This window comes from Staurois parvus, unplaced genomic scaffold (assembly GCF_062004578.1).
Source record: "Staurois parvus isolate SC_StPar_1 unplaced genomic scaffold, SC_StPar_1.0 ptg001493l, whole genome shotgun sequence".
NCBI lineage: Eukaryota > Metazoa > Chordata > Amphibia > Anura > Ranidae > Staurois > Staurois parvus.
Genome location: NW_028319289.1, coordinates 305144 through 329406, shown reverse-complemented (window position 1 = coordinate 329406; position 24263 = coordinate 305144). Strand labels below are relative to the sequence as shown.

Genomic DNA, 24263 nt, shown 5'->3' with positions numbered 1-24263 from the left:
ACACACACACAGCCCACAGACCCCACACACACAGCCCACAGACCCCACACACACAGCCCACAGACCCCACACACACAGCCCACAGACCCCACACACAGCCCTCAGACCCCACACACAGCCCTCAGACCCCACACACAGCCCACACACAGCCCACAGACCCCACACACAGCCCACACACAGCCCACAGACCCCACACACAGCCCTCAGACCACACACACAGCCCACACACAGCCCTTAGACCACACACACAGCCCTCAGACCACACACACAGCCCACACACAGCCCTCAGACCATACACACAGCCCACACACAGCCCTTAGACCACACACACAGCCCCCAGACCACACACACAGCCCACAGACCCCACACACAGCCCTCAGACCACACACACACAGCCCTCAGACCACACACACACAGCCCACAGACCCCACACACAGCTCTCAGACCACACACACAGCCCTCAGACCACACACACAGCCCACACACAGCCCTCAGACCACACACACAGCCCTCAGACCACACACACAGCCCTCAGACCACACACACAGCCCTCAGACCACACACACACAGCCCACAGACCCCACAGACAGCCCACAGACCCCACACACAGCCCACAGACCCCACACACAGCCCACAGACCCCACACACAGCCCACACACAGCCCACAGACCCCACACACAGCCCTCAGACCACACACACAGCCCTCACACAGCCCTTAGACCACACACACAGCCCACACACAGCCCATAGACCCCACACACAGCCCACACACAGCCCACAGACCCCACACACAGCCCTCAGACCACACACACAGCCCTCAGACCACACACACAGCCCACACACAGCCCTCAGACCATACACACAGCCCACACACAGGCCTTAGACCACACACACAGCCCCCAGACCACACACACAGCCCACAGACCACACACACAGCCCTCAGACCACACACACAGCCCTCAGACCACACACACACAGCCCTCAGACCACACACACACAGCCCTCAGACCACACACACACAGCCCTCAGACCACACACACACAGCCCTCAGACCACACACACACAGCCCACAGACCCCACACACAGCTCTCAGACCACACACACAGCCCTCAGACCACACACACAGCCCACAGACCTCACACAGTCCTCAAGTCTCCTGGAGACATCAACGTGTATCTAACAATATTTTCTTTTTTGTATGGAGTTAGAAATCCTATCAGGTGTTTTTTGCTGTCCATGTCCCACTGGAAAGATTCACACTTCTATGTCTTGGTGTCACTGAGACAGAAAGTAGTGGGAAATCCAATTCTGAGGTTGTCACCTGAAGAGTCATAGAGGGGAAAACTTTCAATGGGGTCACCTGTTCTGGTGTTTAAGAGGGGAATCCCTCTCACTATCCAGAGGTTCTCTCTCTCTACCTGCCATCTCTCCAGAACAGGAAGTCAGGGGTAACCTCCCCAAAGAGGTACACACAAAATGAAATATTTACATCAACATTTCCCTACAAAAAAACAACAACAAAGTTTTGGCTTTATATATTGTTTAATATCCCCCATACACAATCACCTTTCCTTTGCCATATCGGACAAGCGTCCCCATGAACACAATGTTGCTGAGCGTTGCCAATCCACTGGCTTCATCCACAGACCCATGGGTCTTACTGCATGGCTCTGTCTCACCCGTGAAACTGGATTCATCCACCAAAAGATCCGTCGTCTGAAAAACAAAAGAAAATTTCCAGTTTGTACAAATATCAAAATGATGGTCGGTAACACCAAGAAAAAAATACTTTAAAATGAGATACAAGACAATCCATCTAAACACACACAAATACAGGAAATACAGGAATATTACAGAAAATAAAGTCCTATTACAGGAAATACGAGTTAACCATTTCAGGAAACACAGGAATAATATTATTAGACCTGTGCAATTCGTTTCATTCCGAATCAAAATTCGGTCAAAATGTTTTGTATTTGGAGATTCGGATATATACTAATTTCCAAATTAGGATAGTAAATAATTTAAATCAATACAAAATAATGAAAAAAAATTGTGTCTTAAATAATTCAAATTGAATCGAATTTTAAACTAATTTGAAACTGATTCGAAAACTAAATCAAATTTGAAAACAAATTTGAACTGTAAACATATTACTGTTAATTCTCTTCAAAGGCTGTGTGTACTAGTGTTCGAATATAGCCATCTTCTGAATTTCAAATAGAATGTAATTAAAATAAAAAAACAGAACAGAATAGAAAAGAATAGTCTTGAACATAAAATGATAAAATAAAAAAAGAACAGAATAGAAAATGCAAGAATAGAATAGAAAAGAATAGAATAAAATAGAAAGAATATAGCCACCTTCTGAAATTTGAATTTTGAATAGAACAGTAAGAATATGCTGTCTTTCAAAATTCAAAAAGAATAGAATGAAATAGAATAGAAAAGAGTAAAATAAAACAGAATAGAATAGAACATAAAAAGAATAGAATAGAAAATAATAGAACAAAATAAAATAGAATAAAGACAGAACATGTATCATATTACATATTATAGATGTATTTCAGCTGTGTATTTCCCTGTTTGTGAAGTTCAATTGCATCAGTCGGGGGGGGGGGGGGGGGGGGGTTTGCATGGGATTTACAGATGACAAGGAGGGTAAACACCGGATAATCCAGAACCACCCAGAACAAACAAACTCTCTGAGAATCTGTACAAATGTGAGGATCACATGTGAGAATCCCATTTGTGTGACCCGTCATCTGCTTTTATGATGAAGAAGGACTCAGCCAATAAAGGCAAAACATATCAGTGAAAGGTTAAACCTCCTTCACAAAACAGAAAGATGATCAAAGAGCAAACTAAAAATAACATGTAAAGAACTCCCCATAGCAATAGGTGCAAGAAGAAATACCAAAAATGTGATATGCGTATAAAAATACCAGGCAGTCCCTTGAACTATGGGAGTGGCCATTTTGGGCTGAATGAGGCTTTCTAAGGGACAGCTGAAGGTGATCTTTGGGGGGAACACAGGTAACAGTGCGGATCTCACCTGAACCCAACCAGGTATCAGTGCGGATCTCGCCTGAACCCTCCCAGGTGTCAGTGTGAATCTCACCCAAGCATACACGGGTATCAGCGAGGATGTCACCCGAGCTCACACGGGTATCAGCGAGGATGTCACCCAAGTGCACACAGGTATCAGCGAGGATGTCACCCAAGCGCACACGGATATCAGAGAGGATGTTACCTGAGCGCACACCGGTTTCAGCGAGGATGTCACCCAAGCGCACACGGATATCAGCGAGGATGTTACCTGAGCGCACACCGGTTTCAGCGAGGATGTCACCTGAGCGTACACGGGTATCAGTGAGGATGTCACCTGAGTGTACATGGGTATCAGCGAGGATGTCACCCGAGCGCACATAGGTATCAGCAAGGATGTCACCTGAGTATCAGCGAGGATGTCACCCAAGCGTACACTGGTATCAGCGAGGATGTCACCCGAGCGCACACGGATATCAGAGAGGATGTCACCCGAGCGCACACGGGTATCAGAAAGGATGTCACCCGAGCGCACACGGGTATCAGCGAGGATGTCACCCGAGCGTACACTGGTATCAGCGAGGATGTCACCCGAGCGCACACGGGTATCAGAGAGGATGTCACCCGAGCATACACGGGTATCAGAGAGGATGTCACCCGAGCGCACATGGGTATCAGCGAGGATGTCACCCGAGCGTACACAGGTATCAGCGAGGATGTCACCTGAGCGCACACAAGTAACAGTGAGGATGTCACCTGAGCGCACACGGGTATCAGCGAGGATGTCACCCGAGCGCACACGGGTATCAGCAAGGATGTCACCTGAGCGCACACAACCATAAAGTGTAAAATAATACAGAAATGAGGAAGAGGATGCAAACAGCTTATTTAGTGAAGTTATCCCAAAACTGCTAAACAAATGTCAGCTGAAATATGAGCTGTAACAAGACTCAGATAATCTGTTCAGAAAGAAAACAAAACTTCTACACATCCTTCGCTGGTTAACTCTGAACAATGCACCATTGTTTGATTGCAGAAGCTGCAGGATGAGCACCACTTCTATTTTTTATAATGATGGAGGTTAGACATTGGTGATGAGTCGAATGCTGGGCTCAGACTCAGAACAAATTCACAAACTTAATGAAAGTTTGGATGCCAAAGTTCTCCATTGTCCACTTCCTTCTGTCTTTACGTGGCCAGGAATTCCCTTCATCTATACCAGAATCTTACCCTGGATCAGAAGTCTCCAAGCTTTCCAAACAAAGGGCCATTATACTGCCCTTCAGACTTTGAGGGGGCCGGACTGTGGCCTGTGTAAGTAGAAAATGCCCTCGGAGTAAACAATGCGCCATCCTTGATATCAGTGAAAGGAATAGCGCCCCATCATTGGTACTAGTGAAAAGAACAGTGACTTATCGCTGGTGTCATTGAGAGGAATAGTGCCCTGTTGTTGGTGTCAGTGGAGAGAATAGTGCCCCATCATTGGTATCAATGGAAGGAATAGTGCACCATCATGTGTATCAATGGAAGGAATAGTGCACCATCATTGGTATCAATGGAAGGAATAGTGCACCATCATGTGTATCAATGGAAGGAATAGTGCACCATCATGTGTATCAATGGAAGGAATAGTGTCCCATCATGTGTATCAATGGAAGGAATAGTGTCCCATCATTGGCACTAGTGGGAAGAATAGTGATCCATCGCTGGTGTCATTGGGAGCAATAGTGCCCTTTTGTTGGTGTCAGTGGGGAGAATGGTGCCCCATCATTGGTATCAATGGAAGGAATAGTGTCCCATCATTGGTAATAGTGGGAAGAATAGTGATCCATCGCTGTTGTCATTGGGAGGAATGGTGCCCTGTTGTTGGTGTTAGTGGGGAGAATAGTGCCCCACCATTAGTATCAATGGAAGGAATAGTGCCCCACCATGTGTAACAATGGAAGGAATAGTGTCCCATCCTTGGTAATAGTGGGAAGAATAGTGATCCATCGCTGTTGTCCTTGGGAGGAATGGTGCCCTGTTGTTGGTGTCAGTGGGGAACAAAGTGCCCCATCATGTGTATCAATGGAAGGAATAGTGTCCCATCATTGATACTAGTGGGAAGAATAGTGATTCATCGCTGTTGTCATTGGGAGGAATAGTGCCCTGTTGTTGGTGTCAGTGGGGAGAATAGTGCCCCATCATTGGTATCAATGGAAGGAATAGTGTCCCATCATTGGTACTAGTGGGAAGAATAGTGATCCATTGCTGGTGTCATTGGGAGGAATAGTGCCGTGTTGTTGGTGTCAGTGGGGAGAATAGTGCTCCATCATTAGTATCAATGGAAGGAATACTGCCCCATCATTGGTATCAATGGAAAGAATAGTGCTCCATCATGTGCATCAATGGAAGGAACAGTGTCCCATCATTGGTACTAGTGGGAAGAATAGTAATCAATCGCTGGTGTCATTGGGAGGAATAGTGCCCTGTTGTTGGTGTCAGTGGGGAAAAAAGTGCCCATCATTGGTATCAATGGAAGGAATGGTGTCCCATTATTGGTACTATTGGGAAGAATAGTGATCCATCGCTGGTGTCATTGGGAGGAATAGTGCCCTTTTGTTGGTGTCAGTGGGGGGAATAATGCCCTACATCAGTGGCTGGAGTAGTGCCTCAAGGGCCAGATAAAGACAAGCAAAGGGCCGCATCCGGTCCCCGGGCCACAGTTTGGAAACCATTGTCCTAGACGATATACTGTAGACAATAATGGAGGACCACACTTACCCACACAAAAACTGTGGGATCCCCTCCAAATTAAACACCATACCTTCTAGGTCTGGTATGAAGTGTGTCCCCATAGCCACTGCATCCCAATAGACAACTGAACTGCTGGCACAGGAATGCACCCAACATTTGCGCATTCCTGTACTGGTATACAGTCCTGCATGGGGCACAGATGTAATCGCTCCCTGTGAACAAGGCCTTATCTGACCATGAATGCAGCCTGGCAGGCAACCAGACAAGAGGTGGAACCATACTAGACCACATGCCCTCAATATGGGAAGGGTACTATGCTAAGGGAGAACCTCAAAGACAAAACACCTTGTCCCCATGTTGAAGGGCCTCTTCCCTACAACCTCGGCCTGTTGGTTGTGGAGGTCTGTGGGCAGGGATTCTGCCTCCCCACAAACATGAATGAGTAAGGGGTACGCAGTATAGGAAAAGCAGAGCTTGGCTATGGATCAGTTATGCAGCTGCATAGGGCGCAATCCTGTATGGGGCCACATTAACTGGATTCGTTATTCCATATACTACAGGAATTTCAATTTTACGCTGTTCCTCTTCTAATTCATGATGACTTCTACCATAGCTATCTTCCCCAGAAGCCCCCATTATTAAACATGGGGACGCAGAATTCCGATCACTGCTCGTTAGCTGGAACAGCTGGTTGCCCTGACACATTTCTCTACAGCCATGTGATCCAACTCATGTGTGTGGCCGGTCTCTGATCTCATGCTGAAAAATGTGCCTTTCCCTCCGTGCCGAGATAAAAGAGTTCCTAAACTCTGCAGAACCACTTTCCAAAAATAACCTCAGCATCAGATGAAGGAACTGAGAGCTCCATTGTTTGGCCTTTTCCTTGCTCTCCTGTTTCCAGGGAGCCTTTGAGCAACGCTCGGTTATGGGGAATTTTAACCCTTTCACCGCCATGTCTCTGGGTGGTCAAGTGACAGTGACACATTGATGTCTGGAAATTGGGTTTACTGTTCCCGCCGGTATCAGGTGACCCCTGAATGAGACGCGGGATGTAGAGTAATCATGAAGCAAATCTCACCGTGTGATCAGATACCGTAACATAGATGCAGGGGGTGGAGGTGGGATGAACTCCATCCAGGTGAGTCATAGTGATGAGAAGATTCAGGTAACATCAGGCAGATGGATCACAGTGTGCAGCCGCACTAGATGTTCCCTTTAAAATATTCTGTATCTGTCCTGTATGAATTGCAAGAGCTTGTCTGCAGGGAATGCAGTGCTTTTCATGTGCTGTACTTGGACCCGGTTTTGTGTGATGTCAGCCATTGTAGGGGGCCCATAATTATTGGAAAATACCAGAAATCTCACTAAAATCTTTAATGAATTTAAAATGTTTTTATGAAAAACTCTCAAGGAACATTCAGATAATGAAAAAACTGAACAACTAAAAATGTATTTTTCCTTCAACAAGTTTCAAGATGTGGATACAATGTATGTAATGGATAATGTTGGGATGATTTACTAAAACTGGAGAGTGCAAAATCTGGTGCAGCTCTGCACAGAAAACCAATCAGCTTTCAGATTTTATTGGCAAAGCTTAAGGCTACGTTCACACTAGCCTTGTGTGCAGGCGGCAGAGAGGCGTTTGGGAAGCGTTTTTACCGCTTCCCAAACGCCTCTGCCAATTCTGCACATTACAGCACATGGTGCTGTTCTAACGGGAGCGTTTGCATCGCGTCGCGTTGCGTCGCGGCAAAATGGACGCCTCTGGACGAGTCAGGAGGCTTTGAAGCCTCCTATTCTCGTCTATGGTGCCGCTCCGCAAACGCCCGGCCGGTGTTTGCGGTGCGGTTGCGACGCGGTTGCGGGGCGTTTGCGGAGCGGTAACACCACTCAAACTGCATTATAGGCGTTTGTGGGGCGTTATTAACGCTCGGCAAACGCCTAGCAACCGCCGCTAAACCGCGCATGCGGCGTTTGCGGAGCGTTTGCCGAGCGTTAAAAAACGCTCCGCAAACGCCGGACCAACGCTTGCCAAACGCTATAGGGGCGTTTGGCAAGCGTTGGCAAAACAGCCTAGTGTGAACGAGCCCTAATTGAACAAGCTGAAGTTAGAATCTGATTGGCTACCATGCACAGCTGCACCAGATTTTGCACATCAACCCCAATGCATACGATGGATACTATGCATACGTACCTGCTCCGCAAGGAAACAGCAGTGTTCGATTTAGGCTCCCGTCCGCTCACACACAGTACAATGAAACAACGTAAATCCAGCAAACATCTCCAAGTCCCTAAATGTTTGTTAAACAATCATACAGCTCCATAAAAACAACTCAGTCAGAATGGTCTGGCTCATAGACTACTCTTCAGTACAAAACGTATTGATAATACCTCTCTTTATAGAAGCAGTATACTGTATATAAAACAACCATTTCTATATAGGATACAAGTCTATATCCAATGGTGAATTATTCCAAGGGGAATCCTGGAACCCAACCTGTGAATCCAATAAACTTTTCTTTCTGGTAGACTATCTTTCAGGATGTTTCAAAGAGATGGCCAACAGAGAGGAGGATCTCAGACACCCTTGACACCAGCAGGGAGATGCGGAGAAACACCTGATACCAAAGGAACGGAGCTCAGACACCCTGCCATCAGAGGGGAGGAGATCAGACAACCCAGGCACCAGAGGGGAGGAGCTCAGACATCCCAGGCACCAGAGGGGAAGAGCTCAGACACCCCAGGCACCAGAGGGGAGGAGCTCAGACACCCCTGACACAAGAGGGGAGGAGCTATGACACCCAACACCAAATGGGAGGAGATATGACACCCCAGACCCCAAAGGGGAGGAGCTCAGATACCCCTAACACCAGAGGGAAGGAGCTCAGATACCCCTTACACCAGAGGAGAGGACCTCAGATACCCCTGACAACAGAAGAGAGGACCTCAGATACCCCTGACACCAGAAGTGAGGACCTCAGATACCCCTGACACCAGAGGGGAGGACCTCAGATACCCCTGACACCAGAGGGGAGGACCTCAGATACCCCTGACACCAGAGGGGAGGACCTCAGATACCCCTGACACCAGAGGGGAGGACCTCAGATACCCCTGACACCAGAGGGGAGGACCTCAGATACCCCTGACACCAGAAGAGAGGACCTCAGATACCCCTGACACCAGAGAGAAGGACATCGGATACACCTCACACCAGAGGGGAGGACCTCAGAAACCCCTGACACCAGAAGAGAGGACCTCAGAAACCCCTGACACCAGAGGGGAGGACCTCAGAAACCCCTGACACCAGAGGGGAGGACCTCAGAAACCCCTGACACCAGAGGGGAGGACCTCAGAAACCCCTGACACCAGAGGGGAGGACCTCAGAAACCCCTGACACCAGAGGGGAGGACCTCAGATACCCCTGACACCAGAGGGGAGGACCTCAGATACCCCTGACACCAGAGGGGAGGACCTCAGATACCCCTGACACCAGAGGGGAGGACCTCAGATACCCCTGACACCAGAGGGGAGGACCTCAGATACCACTGACAACAAAGGGAGGAGATCAGACAACCCTGACACCAGAACTTTGATCAGCGGAATGTTTCTAACCTACCATACAAGGAAAACAGTTGGGCAGAAGAAAGCAGGAATAGGACTTAGAAATGGTTAATAAGAAGCTTAGCACAGCACTAGATGCCAAGTGGAAGTTGAAAAGCAAATATTAACATCTATTTAAAAGGGGATTGTCCAACTATTGAATTGGCAGCTTGCAGTGTTTATAGGTACATTCAGTGTGGTGCACAGCAGGCATATTATTCCTCTTAGTGGAACAAATGGTTCTTCAGTTTACTACAATGTAAAATATTCTGAACAGGTGTGAAAAATCCTTCTCCCACCCCCTGGGTTACGCACTACCTGGCTGCAACCTTCAACCGGTTGGTATTGAATGCGGAATCTTAAGTTGGGCATACATGTACAGTTTTTTTTTGTTCTTGAGCGCAAGCGTGGATTGAATGCTTGCTTCCCAGCAGGACAGGTCGACTGAAGCTGGTCATTAGATCTGCTTCTGTTGAACAGATGTCTTGAAATTCAGCCGGTTCCTGCTAAACCAGCCAAATTTCAGTATGTGTGTACCAGGCTTTAACCATTGGACTTCTGTGACCTACCTCTCCCTACCTACTCTGAACCCCCCTACACTTGTTCTTTATATTCCTCTTCCCCCCTATTCTCCAGTACCACCTCCAAACCTTTTTACCTATACACCCTCCCCCCTCCCTACCTGATCCATGCTCATACCCAATAACCAGCCCTTAACCCACCTTTCCTAAGCCCCCATCTTTCACCTTACCTTGCTGATCCTTGGTGATCTTCCTAACCCGGGTTGGGACTTTACCCTTCAACCCCTCTTCTTCCCATTGACTTTTGTAGAATCCATACCTTACCTGTAAACCCAAACCTGTACTTTTCAATTTCCCAATGTCATATTCTCACCCAATACACAGCACATCATCCATATTTATTCTGCTACATATTTGTATTCTGACAAAAACTACTGAAAGGTAAATTCTTCCTCTTTCACATAGTTGGGTTCAGTAACCAAGGTGGTATTGCTCGTTTACTAATCCCAGCCTCAAAGCCGTTTCACAAAAGGGAACTGGAAAAGTCAGTCCTGTCAGTTTCAAACATAAAAGATCCTCCATCGCTAAGTGTGGAGAAGAATTTGAGAACAATTGTAAATGCACAACAAAAAATTCCCTCCATAAGAGGAATGTCCACGCGGCTAACAATAAACCATATAATATGTGAAGAAATGGATATGAAACGCCCCAGGGACTAGGAGGAAGGTGGCAAGTCCTTTCCCACTGCTATTGGGTGACCCCAGGCTTAGACACGGGCGGTGCAACCCAAAACAAATCTGATTGTGTCACTGGTTCTGCTAGTTTGGCTCTGGGGGGGTAATTAACAATCTGTACAGGGAAGCACAAAACACATAATGACCAGGTGAGCACAATACACCCAATGACCAGGTGAGCACAATACACCCAATGACCAGGTGAGCACAATACACCCAATGACCAGGTGAGCACAATACACCCAATGACCAGGTGAGCACAATACACCCAATGACCAGGTGAGCACAATACACCCAATGACCAGGTGAGCACAATACACCCAATGACCAGGTGAGCACAATACACCCAATGACCAGGTGAGCACAATACACCCAATGACCAGGTGAGCACAATACACCTAATGACCAGGTGAGCACAATACACCTAATGACCAGGTGAGCACAATACACCAAATGACCAGGTGAGCACAATACACCAAATGACCAGGTGAGCAGAATACAGAGAACAATGAGAGGCCGAATTACGCAAAGCATCCTTATCAGAGATCTGTTCACTACAAAACCTTCTGTGATATCACATTGTCCAGACAATATGGTCCTTTGTAGTGACACAAAACCAACCTCAGCTGATGCTGCCAAGCTGGGAGAGATTGAATGTCAGAATCCAGCATTTAAAGAGGACCTGTCTGTAGGTGTGTATGAATTCATTAATAAAAAGGACATGCTTGTCATAAATATCCACATGGAGAACCTCCAGAACCTCTGTACATGCGTCTTATATGCTGGGAAGATGCCACACTGGTCTGTAAAAGCTGATGTGTTTCGAGGGACATCCCCTCTTCATCAGAGCTGAACTATTTAGCTCTGATGAAGAGGGGATGTCCCTCGAAATGCGTCGGAATTTTCAGACCCATGTGACATCTTCACAGCCTATAAGAAGCATGTACATTGGTTCTGGAGGCTCTACATGTGGATATTTATGATGACCATGTATTTTTTTTATTGGATTGAGAGTATGATAACCTATTTTTCTCTTCATAAATGGTGTTTAAAGATAATGCACTAGGCCAGTGCGCCCTCTTTTTTTTTTCTATAAGACTACCCTGGTTTGAGGGGGGCAGCAAGGCGTGCTATACACACTGGACACTGGAAGTGGAGTAGATTGATCCAGGAGATTTTCCAGAACAGTTCACCTATATGTGCAGACTCCACCTCCGCAACATCGCCAAAATCCGCACATTCCTAACCCCAGAAATCACTAAACAGCTCATCCACTCCCTCATCATATCACGACTCAACTACTGCAACTCCCTCCTCACTGGCCTGCCTTGCCACTGGCTATCTCCGCTTCAGTCGATCCTGAATACGGCTGCCAGAGTCATCCACCTCACCAACCGCTCCGTTTCCGCCACCCCCCTCTGCCAATCCCTCCACTGGCTTCCGATTGCGCAACGGATCAAATTCAAAATCCTAACACTGACGTACAAAGCTGTCCACCATACTGCCCCGAACTACATCACTGACCTAATATCCAAGTACCGCCCAACATGCACACTCCGCTCCTCACAAGACCTCCTTCTCTTTAGTTCCCTGGTCTCCTCCTCCCATGCCCGCCTCCAGGACTTCTCCAGGGTGTCACCCATCCTCTGGAACTCCCTTCCCCAACCCATCAGATTATCACCTACTCTCCTCTCCTTTAGGTGCACCCTGAAAACCCATCTCTTCAGGGAAGCCTACCCCACCCCCTGCTAACTTCCGACCTCCTCCACTCTTCCTACCACTCCATCCCCCACAGCTATCTCCTCCTGTGCCACCATCCCCTCCCTCCTAGATTGTAACCTCGAAAGAGCAGGGCCCTCAATCCCCTCATGTTTTGCATTGTATTGGTATTGTTCTGTCACATGTTCTGTCCCCCTTTGTAATGTACAGCGCTGAGTGAACTATCGGCGCTTTATAAATACTGTATAATAATAATAATAATAATAATAATGTGAATACCACATCTGAGGGCAGGAGGTTACATTTTAGTCTGCATGATTACATTCCTGACATGTCACAATCTACAACAACATTATCGTTTCTCAGAAAAGCTCCACTTTTTATCATAAAAAAAGCCATCCATGATCTCCTGTCAGGGACATTGCCTAGGCTGAGATGTTATCTGCAGATGTCTGCAGCAGGCAGGAGGAAGCATTTCCTCAGTTTCCCCTCTCCAATGATCAGACTGTACATTGCAATTGTGCAGGGAGTCACAAGCTGAGAGGCTGCAGCAGGGGCTGATCTATGTTAGACATTTGTGAACACCGTCAAGAACTGCACAAGCACCAGGCCTGAGCCTTCAATAAGAATTTTACCCCAAATAACCAAATTTACAGAACACACTGAAGGAAATCGTCCTTCATCTCTCATCAGCTGCCATCTGACAAAAGGTTCCAAAAACAAAAAGAGAATGATACTTTGGGTGACTACGCCATGGTATCTGTGTGACCTGTTACCTCTGTCAGTCTGATATCTGCAGGAACTCGGTCGCCGACCGTCAGGCACACCACATCCCCGGGGACCAGCTCCCGTGCCAGCAGGTGCTGCAATTTGCCATCGCGAATGCTGCGGAGAGAGGAAGCGCATTACCACCTATAACCACATAGACCACGTCCTGAAATCCACAAACCAGCTGATTTCTGATTGGCTGCTCTGGGTCTCTGCTCACTATTGCCTAATTTAAAGGGTAACTTCACTTTGGAGTAAACCTTTGGTGATTGTTTTATCAGTAGAAATGATTTCACATATTTTTGTCCCTTTTCTGCAATTCCCTACCGTCTGTAAAAATTCTTCATTGTCAGTTGGGGTTCTGGTTTAAAGCACAGAGAATGTTTTCCATGACCAGGTTTTCCTCTGTGGTCAGCTTAACCATGTGACCACACTTCCTAACCCACCACGACCCTTTCTGGGGTCTCATTTCTGAGCTGTCACCGAAGATGAGCATGCAATAGCTGAAGCAATGCATTGTGGGACTCAAGACTTCCAAAAAGACTGACAGTCTGGCCAATGACATGCTGGTCAGAGGAGGTTAGTCATAGGGAGTACTAGAGATCTATGGAAAATCGAGGTAGAAGGGGAGGTCTTCTTTAATTAGCCGCTAACACCCAGGGACTCACCAGTTGCATTCTGGGGGAACCAACTTGTTTAACTCTTCCAGAGACTTTTCCGAGCGATATTCCTGGAAAACAGATACAAGTGGGTCAAAACTTTTTTTTTTAATCCCTCCCCCTTCCATGCAAAAATATTTCAGTTTTGGGTGGCACAGGAATGTTGAACCCAATCAATAATTTTCTCTCTTAGCTCCAACTATTGCAGCCATTACAAGAGGGTACTTATTAGTCTCATTGATGGTGAATGCAGCAGGAGGAATGAGACTCCCTCTCCTGGCTTAACAGTCATACAAGCACGTTTGCGGACTTAAAAAAAAAAACAGTCATACAAGCAGCACATACACTGAATGTTCCATCCTGTCCCTCCAATCAAATACCAATTGGTACCAATAGATCAATAAGGAGCCTTATCCCTGCATTGCCTTTCACTAGACCACCTGCACTACTGCCAGACACTGCGCCACTGATAGACTGCACAGTGACATCATGCAGCACAGACTGAAGAACTGACAGTTCAGTGCAGGTCATCACACAAATTCAGATTATTAGTAAAAGACTTATAATATATCTTCCCCCAAACTCCACCTCCCCCCCAATCCCCTCTAAAAGTCAGAGCAGAGAGACTCCCAAGGTGTGAGAACAGCTGCCCTGTCAATGATCTGGCTTCATAATAACAGCCTCAGAGCTCCTGAGTGTGCATAACAGCATCAGACAATAGGGCACTGGAGCATCAGACAACAGAGCACCATTCACCTGACAAGGGGGATATGAAGAACCCATTTCATCCTTCTCTGTACAAAGAAAGGAGGACGGGGGTTCCTCTAATTCTAGGATTGAAGCCGTGTTACAAAGATGGAAGGTGAGATGAATACATAATAATACAATAGGGAATGTATATTATATTCATCTATATATACATTTACCCTCTGATTTATGTCAAGATCACAAAGTGGTGACTGATAGGAACATCAACACTCTCCACCTGAACTGTGAAATACAAACATTTCTGTTCTTGGTACGGGGTGGCATTGTGATAAATCACAGACAGGATGACGGCACGCTGCGCACACAACGTCTCCGCATGAAGGTCAGACTGGCGCTGTATGTATAATGAGGGTGAGGAGGACAGCCCTTCTCTGTGTGTCCGCACACCGCTACATACTGAAATACTTCCATATAACACCTGATTGCAAGACGCCCACACCCCAACCCACCAGAATACCATATAAACACCACATTGGATGCACTAACCCCCCCCACACCTTCGCCCCACCGAATACCTTCACAATCTGAATTACCTCCAATATACCATCCGATTGGAATACCTCCATATAACTTCCCATTAGAATACATTCACACCCCTCCCTACTGAGATAACCCCACATGCTGAAAGACCCCATAGACCACCCTGTTGGAATACTTTCATATAACCACATCCCATCCCACCAAAATGCCTCCACATATCACTCCACCAGAATACCTTCACATACTGCCCCCACTTCAATACCCCCATATATCACCCATTGGAATAAGTCCATATATCACCTCACTGAAATACCTTCGTATACCATCCCACTGAAATACCTTCGTATACCATCCCACTGAAATACCTTCGTATACCATCCCACTGAAAGACCTTCGTATACCATCCCACTGAAAGACCTTCGTATACCATCCCACTGAAAGACCTTCGTATACCATTCCACTGAAAGACCTTCATATACCATCCCACTGAAAGACCTTCGTATACCATCCCACTGAAATACCTTCATATACCATCCCACTGAAAGACCTTCATATACCATCCCACTGAAATACCTTCATATACCATTCCACTGAAATACCTTCATATACCATCCCACTGAAATACCTTCATATACCATCCCACTGAAATACCTTCATATACCATCCCACTGAAATACCTTCATATACCATTCCACTGAAATACCTTCATATACCATTCCACTGAAATACCTTCATATACCATCCCACTGAAATACCTTCATATACCATCTCACTGAAATACCTTCATATACCATTCCACTGAAAGACCTTCATATACCATCCCACTGAAATACCTTCATATACCATCCCACTGAAATACCTTCATATACCATCCCACTGAAATACCTTCATATACCATCCCACTGAAATACCTTCATATACCATCCCACTGAAATACCTTCATATACCATCCCACTGAAATACCTTCATATACCATCCCACTGAAATACCTTCATATACCATCCCACTGAAATACCTTCATATACCATCCCACCGAAATACCTTCATATCCCATAATACCTGCACACACCATCCCACCAATATACCATCACATACCACCCCACTGGAATAACTCCACATACTGAAATACCTTCATATACCACCGTACTGAAATACCTCCATATACCACCACACTGAAATACCTCCATATACCACCCAACTAAAATACCTTCATATACCAGCCCACTGAAATACCTTCATATACCACGCCACTGAAATACCTCCATATACCACCCCACTAATATACCTTCCTATACCACCTCACTAAAATACCTTCATATACCACCCCACTGAAATACCTCCATATACCACCCCACTGAAATACCTCCATATACCACCCCACTGAAATATCACCATATACCACCCCAGTAAAATACCTTCATATACCACCCCACTGAAATACCTCCATATACCACCCCACTAAATAACCTCCATATACCACCCCATTGAAATACCTCCATATACCACCCCACTGAAATACCTCCATATACCACCCCATTAGAATATCTCCATATCCCAAAATACCCACACACACCACCCCACCACAAATACCTTCACATACCACCCCACTGGAATTCCACATACTGAAGTACTGTACCTTCATGTAACACCCCACCAAAATACCTCCATATACAGTACCACCTCATTGGAATAACTTAATTTACTAAAATACCTCCACACACTACCCCATTGGAATAACTCCACATTCCACAAAATGTTTACGTCCCATCCCATCCGAATACTTCCACAAACCACCCCACTGAAATACATCACCTCCATATACTATCCCATTGAAATACAACCATATACCAAAATACCACCCCCTCCCCCTTATACCTCCATATACCCCACTTCCCCACCCAAACTGAAATACCTCCACATACCAAAATCCCCCCCCCCTATTTTTACCACCCCTTTGGAAAACATCCATATACCACCCCACCGAAATCCATCCACAACTCCCAGGACCCCCCCCATACCTGAACAAAGGCCACCGTCACAACAATGAGAATAGCCTGCAGCGAGAAGAGACAACACACAGGTCAATGATCTGGAATGAGCAGGAACTGCCAAAAATAATTTGTGAGTCGAGTGCAAAAAGCCTCAGGGGCCACATTGACGGACTGACATACAAAGATCTAAGGACTAAATATACACTTTCTGCTTGAGGTTCATCCACTGCTAGACAGTCTCACCCAGATGCAGAAATCCCTTCCTACCACATGAGAAGCAGAGGAATCAGAGCCTGCAAGGGAAAAGGGTGGTGGTGGTGGTGGGGGGGGGCGCTAGGATCCCTGGCAGAGAACACTCACATCACTGGGTATGTCACCCAAACTGGTCTGGAACCACTCATAGGTGGAGTGCCCCTTTAAAAAAGATATTGGAAGCCATTCCAACCAATCAATAAAGGAGTTTTGGATCAGACTACTGATTGGTGGGGGTGCCAACAAACTACAGACATGAGACTCAGCATGGGAATAACAAGATCTACATATAATATATACAGTATATATTAGAAGATTCCATTGCAGGCTCCTTGGACTCCTGAGGAAGTTGGGAAAGCCCTCACACATAGTGGGGGGTATTATACAGTGGACATTGGGACTATTCTAATCAGTTTATCACAGTCCACAATCATTGATTTGAACACCATTGGACTTATGTATACTATTTTTGTTTTATGTGAATTTTATTTTTCACACTTGATGGTATTTATCTATTGACATTATTCAAAATTTTTGATTTTAGCGCTTGATTATATCGGTATCGATTGTATGCAGCCACACATCATAATTTTCACTTTCTGTTTTTTGGATTAGCGCTGACCTTATTTAGTTTTTTTTTATATTTTTCACACATAGTGGGGGGCTGATCTGGGCAAAGTTTGTTCAGATTAAATTCATCTGAAGGCAGAACTACCAAATCACCAAAAGCGTCAACTTACCACCGTGATGCTGACCGCGTCCTCGTATTCCTTTGTTATGACACTGACCAGGGCGGAGCCGAGCAACAAAAGGATGAGTGGATTCGTAAACTGACAAAAAAAAAAAAAAAAAAGAAAAGAAGAACATCCAACCTTCATCTGTATATATAAATGATTATTATACATTTATATAACTGAGACATATACTGCAGGGCTGTACAGAGAACAATGAGCCAGGAAATCAGGCTCTTTACCATAGGAGCTTACAGTATGATGTCCCCCAACAGTCACACACTATTATTATACACTTATATAGCTCTGACATATACCGCAGTGCTGTACAGAGAACACTGAACCAGTCACATCAGTCTCTGCACCAGAAGAGCTTACAATCTAATGTCCCCCCACAGTCACACCCTGATATTATTAGAATACCTCTATATAGCTCTGACATAAACCACAGAGCTGTACAGACAACACTAAACCACTCACATCAGTCTCTGTACCACAAGAGCTTACAGTCTAATGTCCCCCCACAGTCACGCACTATTATTATTATACATTTATATAGCTCTGATATATACCGCAGTGCTGTACAGAGAACACCAAGCCAGTCACATCAGTCTCTGCACCAGAGGAGCTTACACTCTAATGTCCCCCCACAGTCACGCACTATTATTATTATACATTTATATAGCTCTGACATATACCACAGTGCTGTACAGAGAACACCAAACCAGTCACATCAGTCTCTGCACCAGAGGAGCTTACACTCTAATACCCCCCTTCCCAGTCACACACTATTGTTATTTTATTTGTATTTATTATATGTACTTCTATAACACCGTTAATTTACGCAGTGCTTTACATATATATTGTACATTGACATCAGTCCCTAACCCTCAAGGAGCATACAATCTAATGTCCCTAACTCACATTCATACATATGCATACTAGGGCCAATTAACCTACCGGCATGTCTTTGGAGGGTGGGAGGAAACTGGAGTACCCGGAGGAAACCCGCACAGGCACAGGGAGAACATACAGACTCCAGGCAGGTAATGATGTGGTTGGGATTCAAACCATCGACCCTAGTGTTGCTAGGTGGAAGTGCTAACCACTTAGCCACTGTGCTGCCCACATTATTATACACTTTTTTATAGCTCTGACATATACTGCAGTGTGATACAGAGAACACAAAGCCAGTCACATCAGTCTCTGCACCAGAGGAGCTTGCACTCAAATACCCCCCCCCCAGTCAAACACCATTACTATTTTTTATACATTTATATAGCTCTGACATATACTGCAGTGCGGTACAGAGAACACTGAACCAGTCACATCAGTCTCAGTACCACAGGAGCTTACACTCTAATGTCCCCTTCTCCAGTCACACACTATTATTATTCTACATTTATAGAGCAGTAGGCGATTTCCCAGCTCTGCTCCTGTATGAGCCAGGTTGTCAGCCAGATGCAGGTGAAGGGGGCAGGCCCAGGTACACGTGTCAGGTATGGACTATATCAGACCCTCTCCCTGGATCTCGGAGGGAAGGAGGGAAGCGTAAATTAATTAATTATATTTATTGATTTCAGCTGCTCTTCAAAATCAAACGCTGCTCAGATTTTTTTTTTTAACCTCACACTTAATTTTTTCTTGCTTGAGGTGTTACAGACCCCCCTTTCCCTCCATGTGGCAGGCCCTGCTGGTAGTTGTAGTCCCTCTGTAGCTGCTGCAGTACAGATGCCCCTCCCTGTATGGTGTGTTATTTAAGTCTCATGCAGAAATGATTACACATCAGCCTGTGATTGGCTGAGAGAAGGCGCGGCGCAGTTGGCCCTGGGGACAGTGTCTAAGTGTGCAGAGAAGTGGATGCAGACATCTCTCCCCTCCCAGAGGACACAGAAACTCACTAAGTGTTTCCTCTCTTCCTTCACTGAGAGTGTAATGGGCTCGCAGTGTTTTGGAGGCTGCATGGAGCGACAGCTTAACCCTGACGGGGAGTGGAATCGATTAGAGAGCTCCTGGGTGAAGTCAGAGAGATCACTGAATGAGTCTGTAATGTGAGTTTATATTACCTAGATGCTGCAGGGACACCATAGAATCATGTGACCAGAGGCTGCAGTCCTGACCAGGGCGCATAGCGAAAGCCCTTCTGAATAGGATAACCAAATTGATGCACTTATCATATCTCACCTGTCCCAGGTACTTCTTCCACACGGGATCAGCGCTGTCCACCTGAAATTCATTCCAGCCATGCTTCACCCGCCGCTGGAGGACCGCGCACTCGGACAGACCAGAGTTCACATCCACCTGTAAATGGAGAGAGCATCAGAATGACAGTGCAGAGGACGGGCTGGTGGGATGGTGTATTGGTTACAGCAGGCAAACCCACCCCATACATGAACATGGCGGGTACACAATTCCCTTCACACTGCCACTGGCTGCAACTGACAGCTCACCAGGTTACGATGTACAAAGCCCCGCCCACCTCCTCCCTGATGCTTGAGGCTGAGGGTGTAGGTGTGCTATGCAGGAGAGGCCTCACCATGTACCTACACCAGTACCCTGTGTTCATACAGAAAGAGGGCTTGGGGTTGATCTGAGGCCTGATGTGCAAGCATTGGGGTTGATCTGAGGACCGAGGTTCATGTACTGGGGGGGGGGGGGGTTTGATCTGATGACTGAGGTTTGTGCACTGGGGGGGGGGGGGTTATCTGAGGATCAAGGTTTGTGTACTTGGAGGGGGGAGAGTTGATCTGCAGACTGAGGTTTGTGCACTGGGGGGAGTTGTTTGAGCCGAGGACTGAGATCCATGCACTGGGGGGGGTTCTGAGGACTGAGGTTTGTGCACTTGGGGGGGGGGGGGGGGTTGATCATCTGATGACTGAGGTTTGTGCACGGAAAGGGGGGGGTTGTTTTTTGATCCGAGGACTGAGATCCATGCACTGAAAGGAGGGGCATCTGAGGACTCAGGTTTGTGCACTTGGGGGGGGGGGATCTGAGGACTGAGGTTTGTGCACTTGGGGGGGGGGTTGATCATCTGAGGACTGAGGTTCATGCACTGGGGGTGGGGTGGGGTGTTGATCTGAGGACTGAGTTGTGTGCCCTGGTGAGGGGGGGGGGGGGTTGATCTGAAGACTGAGGTTCATCTGAAGACTGAGGTTCCTGCATTGGGGGGTTGATCTGAAGACTGCGTTTCATGCACTGGGGTTGATCTGAAGACTGAGGTTCCTGCATTGGGGTTGATCTGAAAACTGAGGTTCCTGCATTGGGGTTGATCTGAAGACTGAGGTTCATGCATTGGGATTGATCTGAAGACTGAGGTTCCTGCATTGGGGTTGATCTGAAGACTGAGGTCCATGCATTGGGGTTGATCTGAAGACTGAGGTCCCTGCATTTGGGTTGATCTGAAGACTGAGGTTCCTGCATTGGGGTTGATCTGAAAACTGAGGTTCCTGCATTGGGGTTGATCTGAAGACTGAGGTTCATGCATTGGGATTGATCTGAAGACTGAGGTTCCTGCATTGGGGTTGATCTGAAGACTGAGGTCCATGCATTGGGGTTGATCTGAAGACTGAGGTCCCTGCATTGGGGTTGATCTGAAGACTGAGGTTCCTGCATTGGGGTTGATCTGAAGACTGAGGTTCCTGCATTGGGGTTGATCTGAAGACTGAGGTCCATGCATTGGGATCGATCTGAAGACTGAGGTCCATGCATTGGGGTCGATCTGAAAACTGAGGTTCCTGCATTGGGGTCGATCTGAAGACTGAGGTCCATGCATTGGGGTTGATCTGAAGACTGAGGTCCATGCATTGGGGTTGATCTGAAGACTGAGGTCCATGCATTGGGGTTGATCTGAAGACTGAGGTCCATGCATTGGGGTTGATCTGAAGACTGAGGTCCATGCATTGGGGTTGATCTGAAGACTAAGGTCCATGCATTGGGGTTGATCTGAAGACTGAGGTCCATGCATTGGGGTTGATCTGAAGACTGAGGTTCCTGCATTGGGGTTGATCTGGAGGTTTGACATGCATGCACTGGTGCTGATGTGATACGAGGACTGAATAGCATGCATTGGGGCTGATCTAAGCTCAGAGGTGCATGTATGTTATGGGGCTGATCTGAGGTATGAAATGCATGCATTGGGGCTGATTTTAGGTCTCCATTGAATGCACTGTGGCCGATCTGACATATAAAGAGCATTCATTAGTTCTGAGGACTGAATAACAATCATTGAGGCTGATCTGAGATATGATATAAATGTGTTGGTTGGGGCTGATCTGAGGACTGAGGTGTATTATGTAGCCAGGTTCTGGACTACAGAAACATTGAGGAGACATTTCCCTCTTTACTCTACTTTCACTTTCTGCTGAATGTTGTGTTGCACTACCCTTCCAGTCAGCAAGGGGAGAACTATAGTGAGAAAAGCATATGGATGTCTATGAAGAACACTGAGAATAATGGAATTTGAAGTCCAGGAACTAAGCCGTATTGTGGAGCTTATGGACCCTTTGCACTATAATTCGCAAGAGACACTAGGGCAAGGAAGAGTGGTGGAACTGCTTCTCTGAGACTGCTCAGGTAGGCTCACTCTCTTGGCACCAAGAAATCCGAGGAGAGCACATCTGCTGCATACTGACCAGGCTGAGAGGACAGACCACCCAAGGCAAGGTAGCACAGACTGCTGCAGTTGTACCTGCACCATTGCCGCAGGGAGACTAGAGCATCCTCCCATCCTACATTTGCCATGGCTGAATCTCCAGAGGCATTATGCAGAGAGACTTAGGAGACCCCTCTTTCTACAGCAAGAGTTCACAGCTGCACCACAGGGGCTGGTGAGAGGGCACTACTCATTGTTTACACTACTAGCTGTGAGTTGCTGGAGGAAGGACATTATACTGCACCTATAACACACCTTTGCTGCATTTCTACTGCATCTATAATGCATCCTGGTTCATTGAAACTGAAGTTAAATGCACCAACACTTCTTAAAGGGCCCCTACAGTAGCCAGCAGAAGAACAGCATAAAGGACTGCCCCTCCCATAAAACTATCATGCCAATCCCCTTTGTTCCCCTCTCCCCTTTTCTTCATTTCTATAAACAATGCTCATCCAGTCACTCTAGGGCTAGCATAGATAATGCCAATTATGTACTTTGGCAGTATAGTGTTCAGTAAGTCAATCATGGCTGCACTTTAGGTGACCTTGTTACAGTTAATGCTGATCGGCATGCTAAGTGTCATCGTATGCCTAGTCCTTATTACTAATCACCGTGTACACTAAATTGTATTATTACCATTGTTAATCCATTTCTATGCTTACTTCTTTACCAACCATATCCAGTGACAACATATTAAGTTTACCTTTAGTAACTGGTTCAGTGCCTGTTTATTTAATATAGTACTACTGGGTACTAAGTATTACTTTCAGTGATCTTCTGTGATATTGCATGCTTTGTACAAAATAATGTGTCAGAGGGGCTGAAGTTCCTAAAGTGGGTGAGACAAAGAACAGAGGACCCATCCTAACCAGTGGCTCCTATAGGGGTAGCACTACAATTGGGACAGATCTGAGGACTGAGGGGCATGCACTGGTGATGATCTGAGGACTGAGGGGCATGCACTGGGGATAATCTGAGAACTGAGGGGCATGCACTGGGGATAACCTGAGGACTGAGGGGCATGCACTGGGGATGATCTGAGGACTGAGGGGCATGCACTGGGGGTGATCTGAGGACTGAGGTGCATGCACTGGGGATGATCTGAGGACTGGGATGCATGCACTGGGGATGATCTGAGGACTGGGGTGCATGCACTGGGGATGATCTGAGGACTGGGGTGCATGCACTGGGGATAATCTGAGGACTGAGGGGCATGCACTGGGGATGATCTGAGGACTGGGGTGCATGCACTGGGGATGATCTGAGGACTGGGATGCATGCACTGAGGATGATCTGAGGACTGGGATGCATGCACTGGGGATGATCTGAGGACTGGGATGCATGCACTGGGGATGATCTGAGGACTGGGATGCATGCACTGGGGATGATCTGAGGACTGGGGTGCATGCACTGGGGATGATCTGAGGACTGGGGTGCATGCACTGGGGATGATCTGAGGACTGGGGTGCATGCACTGGGGATGATCTGAGGACTGGGGTGCATGCACTGGGGATGATCTGAGGACTGGGATGCATGCACTGGGGATGATCTGAGGACTGGGGAAGATCTTGAGGACTGGGGTGCATGCACTGGGGATGATCTGAG

General features: G+C 46.8%; 1 protein-coding gene across 1 annotated transcript in view; it reads right to left on the bottom strand.

The window, feature by feature from the left end:
• ATP2C2 (ATPase secretory pathway Ca2+ transporting 2) overlaps positions 1-24263 on the bottom strand; it is an 83733-nt gene that overhangs the window by 33345 nt on the left and 26125 nt on the right. Inside the window, exons 3-8 of the mRNA XM_089662584.1 lie at positions 20192-20308; positions 18017-18106; positions 17052-17087; positions 13795-13856; positions 13135-13243; positions 1567-1716 (exon numbers count right to left, since the gene is read on the bottom strand). Coding sequence (XP_089518710.1) covers positions 1567-1716; positions 13135-13243; positions 13795-13856; positions 17052-17087; positions 18017-18106; positions 20192-20308 — 564 coding nt within the window. The remainder of the gene's footprint in view (positions 1-1566; positions 1717-13134; positions 13244-13794; positions 13857-17051; positions 17088-18016; positions 18107-20191; positions 20309-24263) is intronic.